Genomic DNA, 15,578 nt, shown 5'->3' with positions numbered 1-15,578 from the left:
CCCTCCCGAGCATGCGCAGACGCCGCGGCCGGGGGAGTCCCCGCAACGGCGGCCCGGAAGGACAAGATTCCGCGGGGCGCGAGCTCGCGGCGGGCTGGGCTCCCGGCCGCGGGCTGTCCCGCTGCTTCCCCGCCTCCTGAACACCCCCGGGCCTCTCACCGGGCGTGTGGGGCCTCGGGAGTAAGAGCTCGGCGCCCACCGGAACTGCCTGCAGGACGCATTTCTTTCCGAAGAAAGTGTGTCTGAACTACAGGGCTGTCAGGGGGTTGGAAATGAGTTCTGGCACTTACAGCGCTTCCATAACTATTTTTCTTTTTATGACTTCTCCCAGCCCAGCCCGCTCCTACCTTTGTCAGGGTGGATCAGCACAGGTGGATGCATGTTTTATGAGGCCCGAAACTTGCACCATTTAGACCACCCTTTGGGAAAAAAAAGAATGCAAAATTACTTTGCTTTTGCAAATCTTACAAAAGCACAAGACCGTGGGAACATTGCTGGCCTTCCCGCCCCGACTCCAGGGCCTTGGAAGTGACCGCAGAAATGGGCCTCTGAAGCCAGAGCATCATTAGTTTCACTATCAACCCCCTCTGTGCACCACGTTGTTCTGAATTGTTTGTTTACGGATGTCTGCCCCAACCACGTCATTCCCTTTTCTCTATACTCTGTTTTATATGGAGAAAGGATACATCATGTTTTTTAAAACATAAAATCTGCTCCCAGATTGAGCTCTCCAGGTCAGAAACGCTCTTGATAGTAGAGTCCTGTTGTCCATCACCTGAAAAGCGCCACTCAGCAAGGTAAGCCAACCACTTACAAAAATAAGCTAATAATCACAGCAGATACCTAATTAAAAGCTCTCGATTGTCTTTGAACCAAGCATTAGAAAGGCTAAAATAATAAGGTAAAAACTTGAGATTTGAATCAACTTGGAGTTTGATTTCATAATTCAAGTTTTCCCTCTTATATCACTGATAAAAAAGTATAGTTTCTGATAATGTAGGAGCTTAGTAGATATTGAACCAAGGTACAAAAATGTACACAAATACCTTCCTAAAAGATAGGTGCGTGAAGGGTCTTCTAATTTAATACTGTTGGGTGCTCCTGGAAAGTGAATTGATAATTAAGTTGAAGAGTAGGTAGAAAAATTAACCACAAAACAGTATCATGAGACTGTACAACTCCAAAGGTGACTTCAGGAAAATATTCAGATAACATAGGTGGATTAGACATATGAAATTATTTATTGGGTTAGAAGGAGTCCTAAGTCTACTACAAACCAGGATTATGTATTAAATGTTTGTCAGTTTGGGAGTTCCCATCCTGGCTCAGCCAAAACGAATCTGACTCGTATCCATAAGGATGCAGGTTCAATCCCTGGCCTCGCTCAGTGGGTTAGGGATCCGGCGTTGCTGTGAGCTCTGGTATATGCCAGCAGCTGTAGCTCTGATTCGACTCCTAGCCTGGGACCTTCTACATGCCACTAGTATGGCCCTAAAAAGACACACACCAAAAAAAAGTTTGTCAGTTTGAACACAAAAATAAGTAAATAAACAAATATTTGTTAGTTTTTTAAAAAGAGGCTTTTGTACAATAGACAATGCCCAAGGGCCTTAACAACCCTAAAATGTTTTCTCAGAGCCCACTGGCGCAAAATTTCCCTTGCATTATTAAAGCAACATGCTTACGATGAAATAATTTTGCTAAATAATTATGCTGAAATGAAATAATTCTGAAAGTTGTTTCCTCCTACACTTTATGAATAAGTTCTCAGTTCTCCATGGTGCAAGAGGAGAAAAACCATCACAAAATAGTGGTAGAAATCCACAGCTCTCGGAACATAAGGATTTGGGGTTTTTTTCATTTCTCAATCTTGCATGTGTAGCACAATTACAATATCGTAGTAGGTGCCCAATGAAGATTTGTGTAATGGTTTTATTTTGAATCCTTGTAGAGGAATTAGAAGAGTCCCTAGTTGATTTCTGAGTATGCAACTCTTATGTCTGTATTATGAATTGTGTATTGTCATGAATTATGTATTTTCTGTATTAGGAGACAAGAATTCACATCGTAGTTGCACCATCATGAAAAACAAGTAGGAAAGAACATCCTTAGACAATTTTGCAAAAGCATATTTTTCCACTTAAATGAAATAGCAGACGACTGAAGAGGGAAGATACCCTCATCTCCCCTGGACGCTTTCACAACCAACCAGAGAAGAATGTTGGTACCACTCTTTACACTTAGGGAGCAGAGCTCTGAGAGGTTGTCATTTGCTAAGAGTGGTCTAAGCAGAGAAGCTCAGGCTCAGAGTTCCCATAGGATCTAATGGACAAAGTGTTTTGGGGTCTCTCTCAGCGACCGAAATCCACTCTCGTGGGCCAACCATTTGCAAAAAGCACCTGCTGCTGTGGTCTACGGGAGCCACATCCGTCATTACACTGGAACCTCGGCGCCCTCGGGTCCTGGGCAGCCCAGCAAGGTGGGCGGTCCTCCCGGTGCCGTCCCCAGCGTTACCGCGCCTGCGCAGACATCTCACTGACGTCACAGCCCCTGGGCCCCGCAGGTGGCGCTAGCGCCTGCGTACACCTTCCCTATTGAGGCCGGGCCGGCCCGTCCGCCAGAAGCGCCTGCGCGTGCGCACGGAGGCCCCGGCTGAACCTGCTCTCTGAGGTCCTGCTTCCGGCTTGGTGGCGGCGCCTGTGATCAGGTTGGGGGTTCTTTCGGCGGCCGCCCCGGGAAGGGCCTCGGGTTCCAGAAGTGAAGTTTGGGCAGGTGGAGGCCGGACAAGGGTGGCCAAAGGCGGGTCGGGTGGGAGCTGTGTTGTCTCGGCTTCTTAGTCCAGCAGATGCCCCGATCTTGAAGAGTTCAGGTTTCTTCTTCGCCTTCCATCCAACCGCCCCGGGTCCCCTGGTGAGCGGCACCGACAGCCTGGCGACCCGCTGCGGTCGAAGCTGGGTATCTGGTTCGTGGCTTTGGCTCTGGACGCCACTTCAGACATGGGGCGAGGGGACTGTAGTGGTCCCCGCCTTTGACTCCCAGGAACCCTGTTGGCTGCTTGAATTGCCTGATTCGGGCGCCCAACCCGCCGTCTGGGGACCCTCGGACTGGGAGAGGTAACGGGTTTGCCCGGGGCGGAGGGTTCACCCCACATCTGTTGACTGGAGCGCCGCGGCCCCTCCAGCGATCTTGCAGGTGTGTGTGTGGCGTGAGAGGAGAGAGAGGGTGTGGGCTTGGGAGAAACTTCTTTCCTTACCCTTGGACTTTGATAAACCTCTGCACCCCACAGCCGCTGGCGTTTTCTCGTCACTAATTTCTTTCTCCCGAGGCTCTCCCAGTACCACTAAGTGCTATGGAAGGCGGGCTTCTGTAAATCCTTTGTCTTGCCAAGGGTTGCAGAAAGGAAGATTCAACAGTACCACTCACTTTCTCTCGCAACGTAGCATTGAATCATCTTCCATATTCACGGAGTAAAACTTCGCTGGTTTGTTTTGTGGTCACTTCAGGGCGATAACAGGCAGCAGCTGAATCAAAGATGAGTCATTATTGTGCTAAGTGCTTGTATTCCTTCTCTTGAAAACTTTGCTTATCATTGTCACAAGGAACCCTCCCTCCTGCTCTCTTCTCATCGGCTTGATATTTGGTAATGTTTATGTTTTCATTTTTTGGAGCAGCAAGCAGTATAGTGGTAAAATCAATCAGAGATTTATTAAATGCCAGTTACTGCGTAAAACACCTTATGTAGATTGTCAGATGTCCTTCTAATTTCTAAATAGTTACCAACCCCACTTTACACTTAAGGAGAAAAGTGAAACTCAGAGAAATTAAATAGTAGCTCCCATCACACAGCTATTAAGCATTAGACTCCACCACATTTAAACTTAGATTTATTGAACTCCAGAGCCTGAACCTAACTACAAAGTTCTTTGTTTTGTTTTTTCACAAATTGAAGACATCAGCTGAAGTCCTCAGAATCCAGAAAATAATAAAAATATTTTAGCTCCATTCATTTTATACTAATTTTGGAATCGTTGTTATCGATATAGCAGTCTTACAATGCATGTATATTTACATCATTATATGAGTTTCAACATTAGTAAAATGAGTATAAAAAATTAGTATAAATTTATAGATTTGAGTCTTTGCCTGGGACTTGGTCAAGGAAACTTTGAGACTGTAATAGAATCTACAGATGGATCAGAATCCGTGTACCCATCTTGAGCAGTTTCAAAGGAGTATTTCTTAACAGACTCATTTTGCGTTATATAGAAACTGTAAACATGGCATTTATACTATAATGTGTGTCCGCCGAAAGCATGTGTTGAGAGAGAGGACAGTGAACAGACCTCACCAGGTGGTGCAGTCGGTTATGCAGATGAGACACACGGAGGGGAAGGAGTTCCTGTGCTCAAAGATAAAAGCCTCGGGATCCTGGTCTCTGGAGGGTTTATCTCTTGACCTGACTTAGTAGAAGCTGGGTTTCCTTTGGCAGGAATCAGACTGAGAAGTGAAGCCTTTTTTCCCTCTTGGCCACCAAATGGGAGTTGTGAACCTTTCCCGGTGCAGTCACAGCTGCTCAGTGTGTTTTTAAACAAAATCAACCGCACAACGGGGTGTGTGTGTGTGTGTGTGTGATTAGCTCCTGTCCCTCTCCAGTGTGCTTTTCCAGAAACTCCAACTTTAGGTTTCGGTAATTCATTCAACAAACTGACCTACTCTGCACCAGGAGCTAGTGGCACAAATTCCAACAGCAGTTCTGAGGTCCAGAGATTAGCAGTTCAATAGATAGGGTCTGGTAATTAGCCACTTGATTTCTGGTACTAGATATTAGGTGGTGTAGCCCTGTGCTGAGACCCTGGGGATTCTCTCTTGTTTGCAGTGTAGGGGGGTGCACCTCGTGGCCCCTCCACCGCAAGAGACAGCCTGTAGCCTGTGCAGCTGCTCCGCCTCCCTGCTCTGGGGGGGCGGGGAGTCTGAAACCACAGTTTAAACTGATTTAAATTCCTAGAGTACACATGTTAATTACATCTTTTCTGGGAGAAGTTGGTATATTTTAGTGTTGACATAGTTTAAACTATATTAAAATTGGCTCTATCTTGTAGACTCTGATAGAACTTGGATGAATACTTAGAGGTTCAAAGAAATTTCCTGCTTACGGTGGTCTCTTTGAGCAAATATTCGCGACCCTAATCCAGCAAGGTCCCCATTATTCCCCTCTGACTTGAGAAGATACTTCAGTGAAAAGCTGTCTCATGATATTTTACTTTTGTCATATTTCTGTTAAAGCACTTAGTGTTTTATAATTGTTCCCATTACATCCTCCCCCCCCCCATTTTTTAAAACAAAATGTGCTATTAAGGCAGAAACACACTTTATCTGCCCATAGCACAATGTCTGGCTCATAGATAGCGAGCGAGTGGTGTTAGGGTTACTGACATAGGAATATAAATGAAAACATGTGCTAAATGAATTTAAATTTATAAAATTGTAGGTAACTGTGATAATAGGGTTAAAGGAGAGAGGCAAAATAAGAATTTCATGGGGAGGGTGTTCTGAGCTGGGTTTTGGATGCCCGAGTGATTTGACCTAGCTTGCAGTGAAGAAGCGACAGTAAACACAGTCAGAGGCTTTGTCTGGAAGAAGAAGTTACCTGTTTTGTGGGAAAGGTCCTTATCCGTGTAGGAGTTCAGTTCAGCCAAATTTCAATTCAGTGAGCTGGTGACTTGTTCAAAACATCATTCTAAGAAGTTTGTTTCTGGTGCTGGGTGGCAGTCTGAAAGAAAAAAGAGGAGAAATATAAGAAAAGACCTTACCGCAAAAGCCCCGAAATGAAGTGAATTGAGCCTTGTTTTTCTGTCATCATTAGCAACAATATTCTTTTGCACTGAGTCATTGTTTCAAGGAAAGTTGGAAGTTAGAAGTCGGTTGAACTGATTCATTTCAGTATTGCAGAGGTAGGGCTTGGGCTGGTGATGCTTGTGATGATAGTAAATAGTCGACAGGAAGTCAAATGGTTGATTATAATTAAAAGGAGAGGTTGAAAAGAGACATCATGTATAGCATTGATCTGTTTTCATTTAGCAAACATTCTTAAACATTTACTATGAGCCAGTAAACATTTATTTTATTCCTAATATATTATGTATTAGGAATGATGTATTCCAAATTTGAGGAATTAGAATATTCTTAACATTCCTGATATTTGGAATTAGAATATTCCTAATAAAACATATTAGGAATAAGTGTATTCCGAATCAATTTATTAATACATAAATTCCTAAACATTTATCATGAAGCTCTGTGAGGTCTTCATATTAAATATTTAGTTAAATTTTAACTTTTACTTACATTCATTCTCTTTTTGCTTTATTAGATAAGTCAGAAGATTCACTGTTGCATCAATGGCTGCCTCACAAGCTTCAAAAACTGTTGCATCTCACGTCCCTTTTGCAGACTTATGTTCAACTTTGGAACGAATACAGAGAAGTAGAGGACGTGGAGAAAAAATGAGACACTTCAAAGAATTTTTAGATTCTTGGCGAAAATTTCATGATGCCCTTCACAAGAACCACAGAGATGTCACAGACTCTTTCTATCCAGCCATGAGACTCATTCTTCCTCAGCTGGAAAGAGAGAGAATGGCTTATGGAATCAAAGAAACTATGCTTGCTAAGCTTTACATCGAATTGCTTAACCTACCCCGAGATGGAAAAGATGCCCTGAAGCTTCTAAATTACCGAACACCTACCGGAACTCGCGGAGACGCCGGAGATTTTGCCATCATTGCGTACTTTGTGTTGAAACCCAGATGTTTACAGAAAGGCAGTTTAACCATCCAGCAAGTGAACGACCTTTTAGACTCCATTGCCAGCAATAATTCTGCCAAAAGGAAGGATCTGGTCAAAAAGAGTCTTCTTCAGCTCATAACCCAGAGTTCAGCCCTTGAACAAAAGTGGCTGATCCGGATGATTTTAAAGGACTTAAAGCTTGGATTTAGTCAGCAAACTATATTTTCTCTTTTTCACGATGATGCTGCTGAGTTGCATAACGTCACCACAGATCTGGAGAAGGTCTGCAGGCAACTGCATGATCCTTCGGTGGGACTCAGTGACATTTCCATCACTTTATTCTCTGCCTTCAAGCCAATGCTGGCCGCTATCGCAGACATTGAGCGAATTGAGAAGGACATGAAACACCAGAGTTTCTACATCGAAACCAAGCTAGACGGCGAACGTATGCAAATGCACAAAGACGGGGACGTGTATCAGTACTTCTCCCGAAACGGATACAACTATGGGGACCAGTTTGGAGTTTCCCCACAGGAAGGGTCCCTTACCCCGTTCATTCATGGCACATTCAAAACAAATGTCCAAAACTGCATCCTTGATGGTGAGATGATGGCCTACAATCCGAACACGCAGACCTTTATGCAGAAGGGGAATAAGTTTGATATTAAAAGGATGGTAGAAGATTCCGACCTGCAGACTTGTTACTGTGTTTTCGATGTGTTGATGGTTAATAGCAAAAAGCTAGGACACGAGACCCTGAAGAATAGGTATGAAATTCTTAGTAGTGTCTTTACGCCCATACCAGGTAGAATAGAAATAGTGCCGAAAACACAGGCTCACACTAAGAAAGAAGTAATTGATGCTTTGAACGAAGCCATAGATAAAAGAGAGGAGGGGATCATGATCAAATATCCTCTGTCCATCTACAAGCCAGACAAAAGAGGCGAAGGATGGTTAAAAATTAAGCCGGAGTATGTCAACGGACTGATGGATGAGCTGGACATCTTAATCGTCGGGGGCTACTGGGGGAAAGGTGCCCGGGGTGGAATGATGTCTCATTTTTTGTGTGCTGTGGCCGAGAAGCCCCCCGCCGGTGAAAAACCCTCAGTGTTCCATACCCTCTGCCGCGTGGGCTCAGGCTACACCATGAAAGAACTGTATGACCTGGGCTTGAAACTGGCCAAACACTGGAAGCCCTTTCATAGGAAAGCTCCACCAGGAAGCATTTTATGTGGAACAGAGAAGCCAGAGGTGTACATCGAGCCTTGCAATTCAGTCATCGTTCAGGTTAAGGCGGCAGAGATCGTCCCCAGTGATATGTACAAAACTGGCTGCACGTTGCGCTTCCCACGCATCGAAAAGATAAGAGAAGACAAAGAATGGCATGAGTGCACGACCCTGGATGACCTGGAACACCTTCGAGGGAAAGCGGCCGGAAAGCTCGCGTCCAAGCACCTTTACGTAGGTGACGAGGAACCCCAAGAGAAAAAGCGGAAAGCCGCCCCAAAGGCTAAGAAGGTCATTGGAATCATCGAGCACCTCAAAGCGCCTAACCTTTCCAACATCAACAAGGTCTCTAACATGTTTGAGGACGTGGAGTTTTGCGTCATGACTGGAAGCGACAGCCATCCCAAGCCTGACCTGGAGAGCAGAATCGCAGAGTTTGGGGGTTACATAGTACAGAATCCGGGCCCCGACACATACTGCGTGATCGCAGGGTCTGAGAACATCCGCGTGAGAAACATCATCTCTTCAAATAAGCACGACGTCGTCAAGCCCGAGTGGCTCCTCGAGTGTTTCAGGACCCAGCGCTGTGCGCCCTGGCAGCCTCGCTTCATGGTTCACATGTGCCCGTCCACCAAACAGCACTTTGCCCGGCAATATGACTGCCATGGCGACAGCTACTTTGTCGACACAGACGTGAACCAACTGAAGGAAGTGTTCTCAGGAATTAAAACTCCGGGGGAACAGACGCCCCGGGAGATGGCTCCTGTGATCGCCGACTTGGAACACCGCTATGCCTGGGACAGGGCTCCTCTCAGCATGTTTCGACCCCACACTGTGTATCCCGACTTGTATGCAGTGATTAACGACCCGAGTACCAAAATCGAGGGAACGAGATTGGCCATCACGGCCTTGGAGCTTCAGTTTCATGGGGCAGAAGTAGTGTCTCATTTGGCCGAGGGAGTGTCTCACGTCATCATTGGCGAAGATCACAGTCGGCTTGCAGACTTGAAAGCTTTTCGAAGAACTCTTAAGAGAAAGTTTAAAATCCTCCCAGAGCGTTGGGCCATTGAGTCAATAGACAAGTGTGAATTACAGGAGGAAAATCAATATTGGGTTTAAAGCTAGCTTTCTTCGTGAGCAAAGCCTCTGATCTGGCTGACTCACTACAACAGTTTATAATGATAAAATGTGAACCCCCAGCTTATTTTTAGCTCTTAAAATCTAGGCTTATGCAGTATTATTAGATACAGAAACACACTAATTTTAACTTTTGATGTGGAAAAGACAGTGAATGGCCCAAAGTTGAGAAAGAAAAGGTTTTTTTAGCGGTGTAGTATTTATTTTTATAAGCAAGATGAAATAAACAGTTTAAAGTTATACTCTCCCTATAGAAATCTAGAATTTTGACTCAGATATAAATAAAATACCTTTACAAGCTTTAGCATCATTAAAAGTACTGACCTAAACAGGATTTTCTGAAGTCAAATAAAAATTTTAGTAATAGTTTTTATCTAACTGCCAAAAAAAAAAAAAATCAGAATTGTTAGAATAGGACTTACAAAAATATGTCTTTTTAAATCGAAGGTTAAAACTCCTCTTTATTTATTTATTTATTTATTTATTTGGCCGCCCCTGGCATATGGAATTCCTGGGTCAGGGATCAGATCAGACCTGCACTTACTGGATCCCCAACCCACTGGGCTGGACCGGGGATCAAACTTGCATCCCAGTGGCTCCAGAAACACCACTGATCCCATTGTGCTGTAGCAGGAACTCCATAAAAGTCCTCTTTTCAATGCTATTTTTTAAGGCTAAGATCAAGCTCGTGAATAAATACCTTGTTAATGCTGTCATTGGCTATAAATCAGAGGTTGAAAGAGATTTAATGGTCTAAAAACTTGGATCAGTTTGATTTTTAAAATATCTTGCCATTTTAAAAGTACTTGGCCCACATTTATTTTTTTTTTCTTTTTCTAAAATAAAGCATGTCTGAAAGGAAATATTGGAGTTCTCTGGTGGCTCAGCCGGTTAAGGATTCAGTGTTGCCACTGCTCTCTGATTACTATTGTGTCTCAGGTTCGTAGATGGTTCTGTGGGAATCGTTTTACATGGAGACGTGTTTTTTGGATGTGTTTGTGGGAGAAGGTGAGCATGATGTCTTAGGCCTCTGCCGTCTTGATCCTTCCTGTGTCTTGGGTTCGATCCCTGCTCGGGAACTTCCACATGCTGTGAAGGCAGCCGAAAAATAAACGAATAAATAAAAGAAATATTTTTATGTGAATTTTTTTGTACTCTAGTGTCAACAGTATTCACGAAAGTAATTTTTCTAGGTATAACCCTTTGAAAAGGTGTTGCATGTGTTGCATGTGTGTTATAACTTTCTTTACAGAGAAGTAAATTGCTTTGACTTTCTAAAACAACTTTTCCTTAGGCTATTTAAAACGTGTATAGTTTGTGTGTATATATATATATATGTATGTATATTATGTCTTGATTTATATATTATATAAATACCGAAATATACCAAATATTGGAATGCAGCCTATACATTTTGAAAAATATGTACTTGGAATTTGGCATCTAAGAAATTGTAGATTATCTGTAAGTAATAAGAAATTTTATCTAAACAGTGGAACCAATGTATGTTATTTTGCTATATATCTTAATTTAAATAAAATATTTAAGAAACTACTAAAATAATTTCCTATGATATAAAAGTATGTGTTGTGGTGGGAAAAGTACGTAATTTTACCGCCAAAGACAATGACACCTATTCTAGATTATCCATGATAAGGAAAGGTCAAACTGCACACTCAAAGTGTAACCAGTAAGTATAAAATAAACTGCAATGCTTTAAAGATGTGCTTTTCTCACATAGTAAATCGTGAGAATATTTACAGATCACTAAACTATGCTCACATCATTTTTAATTACTGCAATTGTGCAGCAGCATTTCATCATACTGTAATGTACCCAGCTAGCCCCTATTTGGGGGCTTTTAGGTTATTTTACCATGTTTTCCCCACTTCTTTTCCTGTGAGCATTGTAATAAATTGTTTACATTACTAGAAATGGAATTGCTGGTTGAAAGTTCTGTATCTCCCAGGGGCTTGGGGCACATTGCAAAATCCTGGCAAGAATGCCTTTCTAGATTCTTCTCTCTCTCATCTTTACATGTTGGAGAGTTTAGTTTCTTTGTACTAGACCTACCCTCACTCTTTTCAATCCATATGTGTTGTCCTGCCCAGTGGCTTTAAACATGCTAATAACTCCCACATTTTTAAAATCCAGGTGTCTTTGTTTAACTCTAGTTCACATACGACTATTTACAAATGGCACGTGAAGTAACATGGGCCTCTCAAACTTAAGGAGTCCAACCGTAACTCTTTTTATTTTTTTAATATAGAATCCAAAAGGAAGAGTCACCTGATGAACCTGTACGTACACGTAACCCGTTCTCAACAATGATCAGTGCTCAATCTTTTTTCAAATTTATAGACCTCCGAATGACTTTGAAGTCATCCCAGGTCACATTACATGTAAGGATATTTCCTAGTCCAACTCCTGATTTCTCAAGCACAGGCTCTTTTCCAAAGTTCCCCCCTCACTAAATTGCACATCTATTCACCCAGCTGCTCCAGCTAAAACCTTAGAGCCTGACTGCATCTGTTCCTGTGACTCCATCACACAGCAGACCTTGTAAGACAGCCTCCAGATACCCTCCGAAAACAAGCTCATCACCTGACGACGACCGCAGTCTACACCCGTGGTATTCACTGGACCCCAGCAGCCTCTTAGGCGGCCTTCCGCCTTTTACACGTACCCCACGACGATCTGTTATCCCAAACAATTTTCACTTTGTCCAGGTCAGATCGTGTCACTCCCTGTCAAAACCACTGAATCCCCCTGGCTTGTAACGTCCATTCATTAAGGCGACCTTTGAGGTGTGGTTCTGCACTTCTGTGCTTTGTATGGACAAGTCCCTGAAGCAGACCGAAAACCTTTGCCTTATTCTCCAAAGCCTTGGTTTCTTGCCAGAAAGCAGGAGGAGGTGTCAACGGTCTACAAACTCCTGTTCTGCATCCCTGAGGACCTGAGACTGCCCTGAAAAAGTCTTTCTTTAGGCTGACGACACTTTGAAAGTCACGTGGCTGGACTAGCTGCTTCATCCTCAAGGGCTTTACATAGGATTGAAGTGGACTGGGCTGCTGAGAACCCTGGCAATCCTTACTTTTGGAGAAATAGGTTTAGTGCAGGTTTAAAACATCTAGTATGGAGTTCTCTGAGCACTAGAGCTATTTGTAGGTGCTTTTTTTTCTTTTTCTTTTTTTCTTTATAGGACCACACCTGAGGCATGTGGGAGTTCCCAGGTGAGGGGTCAAATCAGAGCTGCAGCTGCCTGCCTACGCCACAGCTACAGTAACATCAGATCCTTAACACATTGAGTGAGGCCGAGGATCGAACCAGTGTCCTCATGGATACTAGTCAGGTTCATTACCACTGAGCCCAATGGGAACTCCCCTACTATTGCCTTTCAACCAACGTATATTAAGTTCTTTCTCTCGTAGCTACTCATTTGGGTCAAAAGATGAACAAGGCAATGTCTGCTGTCAAGAACCCACAGTGTACTAAGAGAGAAATAGTAATGGAATATGAGAATGCTTTCCACGTTAGAGGAATGATGGATCGCCATGGAAGGCCATAGACTGTGGCAAACAGCATCCAAGAATCAAGTCATCCTGGGCTCATTTTCAGTTCTGTCACCAACTGTCTGTGTTATTTTGAGCAAATCACCACCTCTTTGAACCTTTGTTTCTAAACTTTAGGAAGCAGCACCTACCTCACACAGACCACAGAATTATAGCACCCAGCACGTAGAAAGGTCTCTCCAGCTTTCATCTGTTGCTCTTATCCCAGCTTCTCCAGTGAAAGTCAGTTCTATGGGGTTAATAAGTGAGTGGGTTTGGAAACATAAGTAGCATCTCATCAAGCATCATCATATGGAGAGTCTTTCCTGGCAGAGGGAAGACTAAACCAAGGCATGCACAAAAGTGTGGGGAGGATATTTGTACAGAGTTCAGATTTTGGCGCTGGGGGATATACAGGTAAGTAGGTAAGAATAATTGGAAGATCTTCAACGCCACAATACAGAATATGGGTTGTGTATGGTGCTCAAGAGATGTACATTGAAGAATTGTTTTTTTCTTTCTAGGGCTGCACCTGCAGCATATGGACGTTCCCAGGCTAGGGGTCCAATCAGAGCTGTAGCAGCCGGCCTACACCAGAGCCATAGCAATGCCAGATCCTTAACCTACTGAGCGAGGCCAGGGATCAAACCTGCAACCTCGTGGATACTAGTCGGGTTCTTAACCCCACTGAGCCACAGTGGGAACCCCTAGCCTTGGCGGTTTAGGGGTGACTTAGGAAGACATGGGGCCCACCCTGGTGACCTCATCCAAACCTGAACCTTCCTGAAGACCCCACCTCCATGTAGCCTCCCCTGAGGACCAGAGTTTCAGTATATGGATTTGAGGGGGACACAGTCTATCCACTGAACGCTTCTTGCCTTTTTGTTAAATGATTCACAAATATGAGTGTACTCTAAGCCATAGGCACTGCTCCAGTTCCTGGACAAACAGCCATAAACAAAATGGGCAAAAATTCCTGCCTGCCTTCAGTTTCCATTTCAGTGGGTAAGAAGGGAATAAACAACGAGTCCTTCTCTCTCCGGTTTCCTGATTCTCTTCCAATGCTGCTTCCCTCTGCGTTTTGACCACTCTTTCTCCCCTGCTGATGTTTCTTTCCACAGATGGCCCTTTTTAAAGACCTGTCTTCTGGTTTCAGTTCCTGGCTTTTCACTCTTCGAACTGTGCATCCAACTTTCTGTCTCAAACCTCTCTAATGCTCCCACCCATAAACGTTAAGAGCTTCTTGGAGACTCTGTTAAGGGCTTGATTTCCATCTGCGGGAGATGGAGCAGCTGCAGCTCTCGCGAGATGGAGCACAGAGCTTCCTTCCTTCAAGGAAAAGAGAGTCACTTTGTGAAGAGATGTACTTGGAACCTCGTAAGCCAGGTTAGCCAGATAAACCCTGGTGATGCCAGGGCGACACGTCAGGTGGAGGCAGGCAGTTGCCTTCAAAGGAACAGATAATTCCTCTGGTACTTAAAACATTTTAGAGCAGAGAAAAAAACATGAAGTCTTCCCAAATAATGTCTTAGTGTTTCATAACCTTGATATTGACACCTCACACAAATAGCACAGACTTAAGAGCAACCAGAACTTTTAAACATTATCAGTGGGAGCATAAAATGGCAGCACTTTGGAAAACCGGTAGTTTTTTTACTAAAGTTATACACCTGCTCTGTGATTCAACAAATCTACTCCTGTATGTCTACACCGGGGAAAGAAAATGCTATATTTACAAAAGGATTTGTATAGAAAAAGTTCCCATTATTCATAATGGGAACACCCCGTGTGTTGTTTGAGAATGAGTAAACAAATTATGGTATATTTATACAGCAGAACTCTACTCATTAACAATAGCAATGAAAAAGAATAACAAGTCATGCACACGGTTATATGTCTGGATCCCCACTACTGAGCAAAAGAAACCAGATGTCTGTTGTAGGCTCCTATTTATGCGAAGTTCAGGAACAGACAAGACGAATCCATGGTGACCGAAATCAGAACAGAGCTGCCTCTGGGCAGGGAGACTGAGCAGAAGGAGCTTTCTGGAGTGCTGGAGATGCATATTTTGATTGGGGTGCACATACCTTCCACAGCTCTTACGGCCTAATGATCTGCACGTTTTACTCACTGTAAATTCTCTTCAGATAAAATTACTTAAATAAATAGTAAAACAACTGTTGACTGCATGGTTACACACAGACAAAACTGTTCAACTACATTTCGAAGCAACTGAATATTTCAAGGAGAAGAGCCATGAAATATGTCTAAGTAGGGTCCAATTCCATGAATAGGAAGATAACCCAACATTAAAAAATATAGATTGGGTCATGTAACTCTATTAGGTTATGTCACAATAAAAAAAAAAAAAAAATTGGATCCCTGGCCCCAGGAACTTCCACATGCCATGGATGCGGCAAAAAAAAAAAAAAAAAAAAAAAAAGAAAGACAAAAGAAAAGAAAGAAAAAAAAATAGGAGACTTCCTAAATGTGAAATGCTTCATAAAAGCCAGTAGCTTTGGATATTTGGGGATGAGAGTGGCAGTGACAGAAGGGTGTTTGTAACTCTCCAACAGAACAATTGGATAGTAACAGAATACCCAAGGACAATATATTCAAGGGGATCAGGTAATGGGGGACCCCCAAGAATCCAAACATGTGAGAAGGGAGGGTAAGCAGGTGAGCTGCGAGCCTTGCCGGGTACTCCTGGAGAAGAAGGCAGAGGGAGCGTGGGGGCCTCTGAGGGCCCTGAGAAAACCAGAACCTGCAGGAAGAGTCAGCAGGTATTCTCTGGAAAGCAAAGGCGCAGCCCACACCCATGGGGCTGGGAGGGCTTGTGTCCAGCACAGGGGCAGGTGAGGGGAAAGAAGCCCCACCT

At 43.6% G+C, this 15,578-nt stretch overlaps 1 protein-coding gene across 4 annotated transcripts; it reads left to right on the top strand.

The window, feature by feature from the left end:
• Positions 25-10,709, top strand: LIG4 (DNA ligase 4). Of its 4 annotated transcripts, none has more exons than XM_003131089.5 (2): positions 25-797; positions 6,371-10,709. In XM_003131089.5, the coding sequence occupies exon 2, from the start codon at positions 6,399-6,401 to the stop codon at positions 9,129-9,131; it is 2,733 nt and encodes a 910-aa protein (XP_003131137.2). In that variant the 5' UTR covers positions 25-797; positions 6,371-6,398; the 3' UTR covers positions 9,132-10,709. The 4 variants fall into 4 exon arrangements, with proteins under 4 accessions (XP_003131137.2, XP_005668598.1, XP_005668600.1 ...); XM_005668541.3 differs by lacking the exon at positions 25-797 and adding an exon at positions 2,549-2,707; XM_005668543.2 differs by lacking the exon at positions 25-797 and adding an exon at positions 2,623-3,113.

This window comes from Sus scrofa, chromosome 11 (assembly GCF_000003025.6).
Source record: "Sus scrofa isolate TJ Tabasco breed Duroc chromosome 11, Sscrofa11.1, whole genome shotgun sequence".
Lineage (NCBI taxonomy): Eukaryota > Metazoa > Chordata > Mammalia > Artiodactyla > Suidae > Sus > Sus scrofa.
This window is presented reverse-complemented; position numbering and strand designations above follow the sequence as displayed.

Bases quoted from the DNA above. Each gene is read 5' to 3' on its own strand.
- LIG4 (XM_003131089.5), top strand. From the start codon at position 6,399: ATGGCTGCCTCACAAGCTTCAAAAACTGTTGCATCTCACGTCCCTTTT.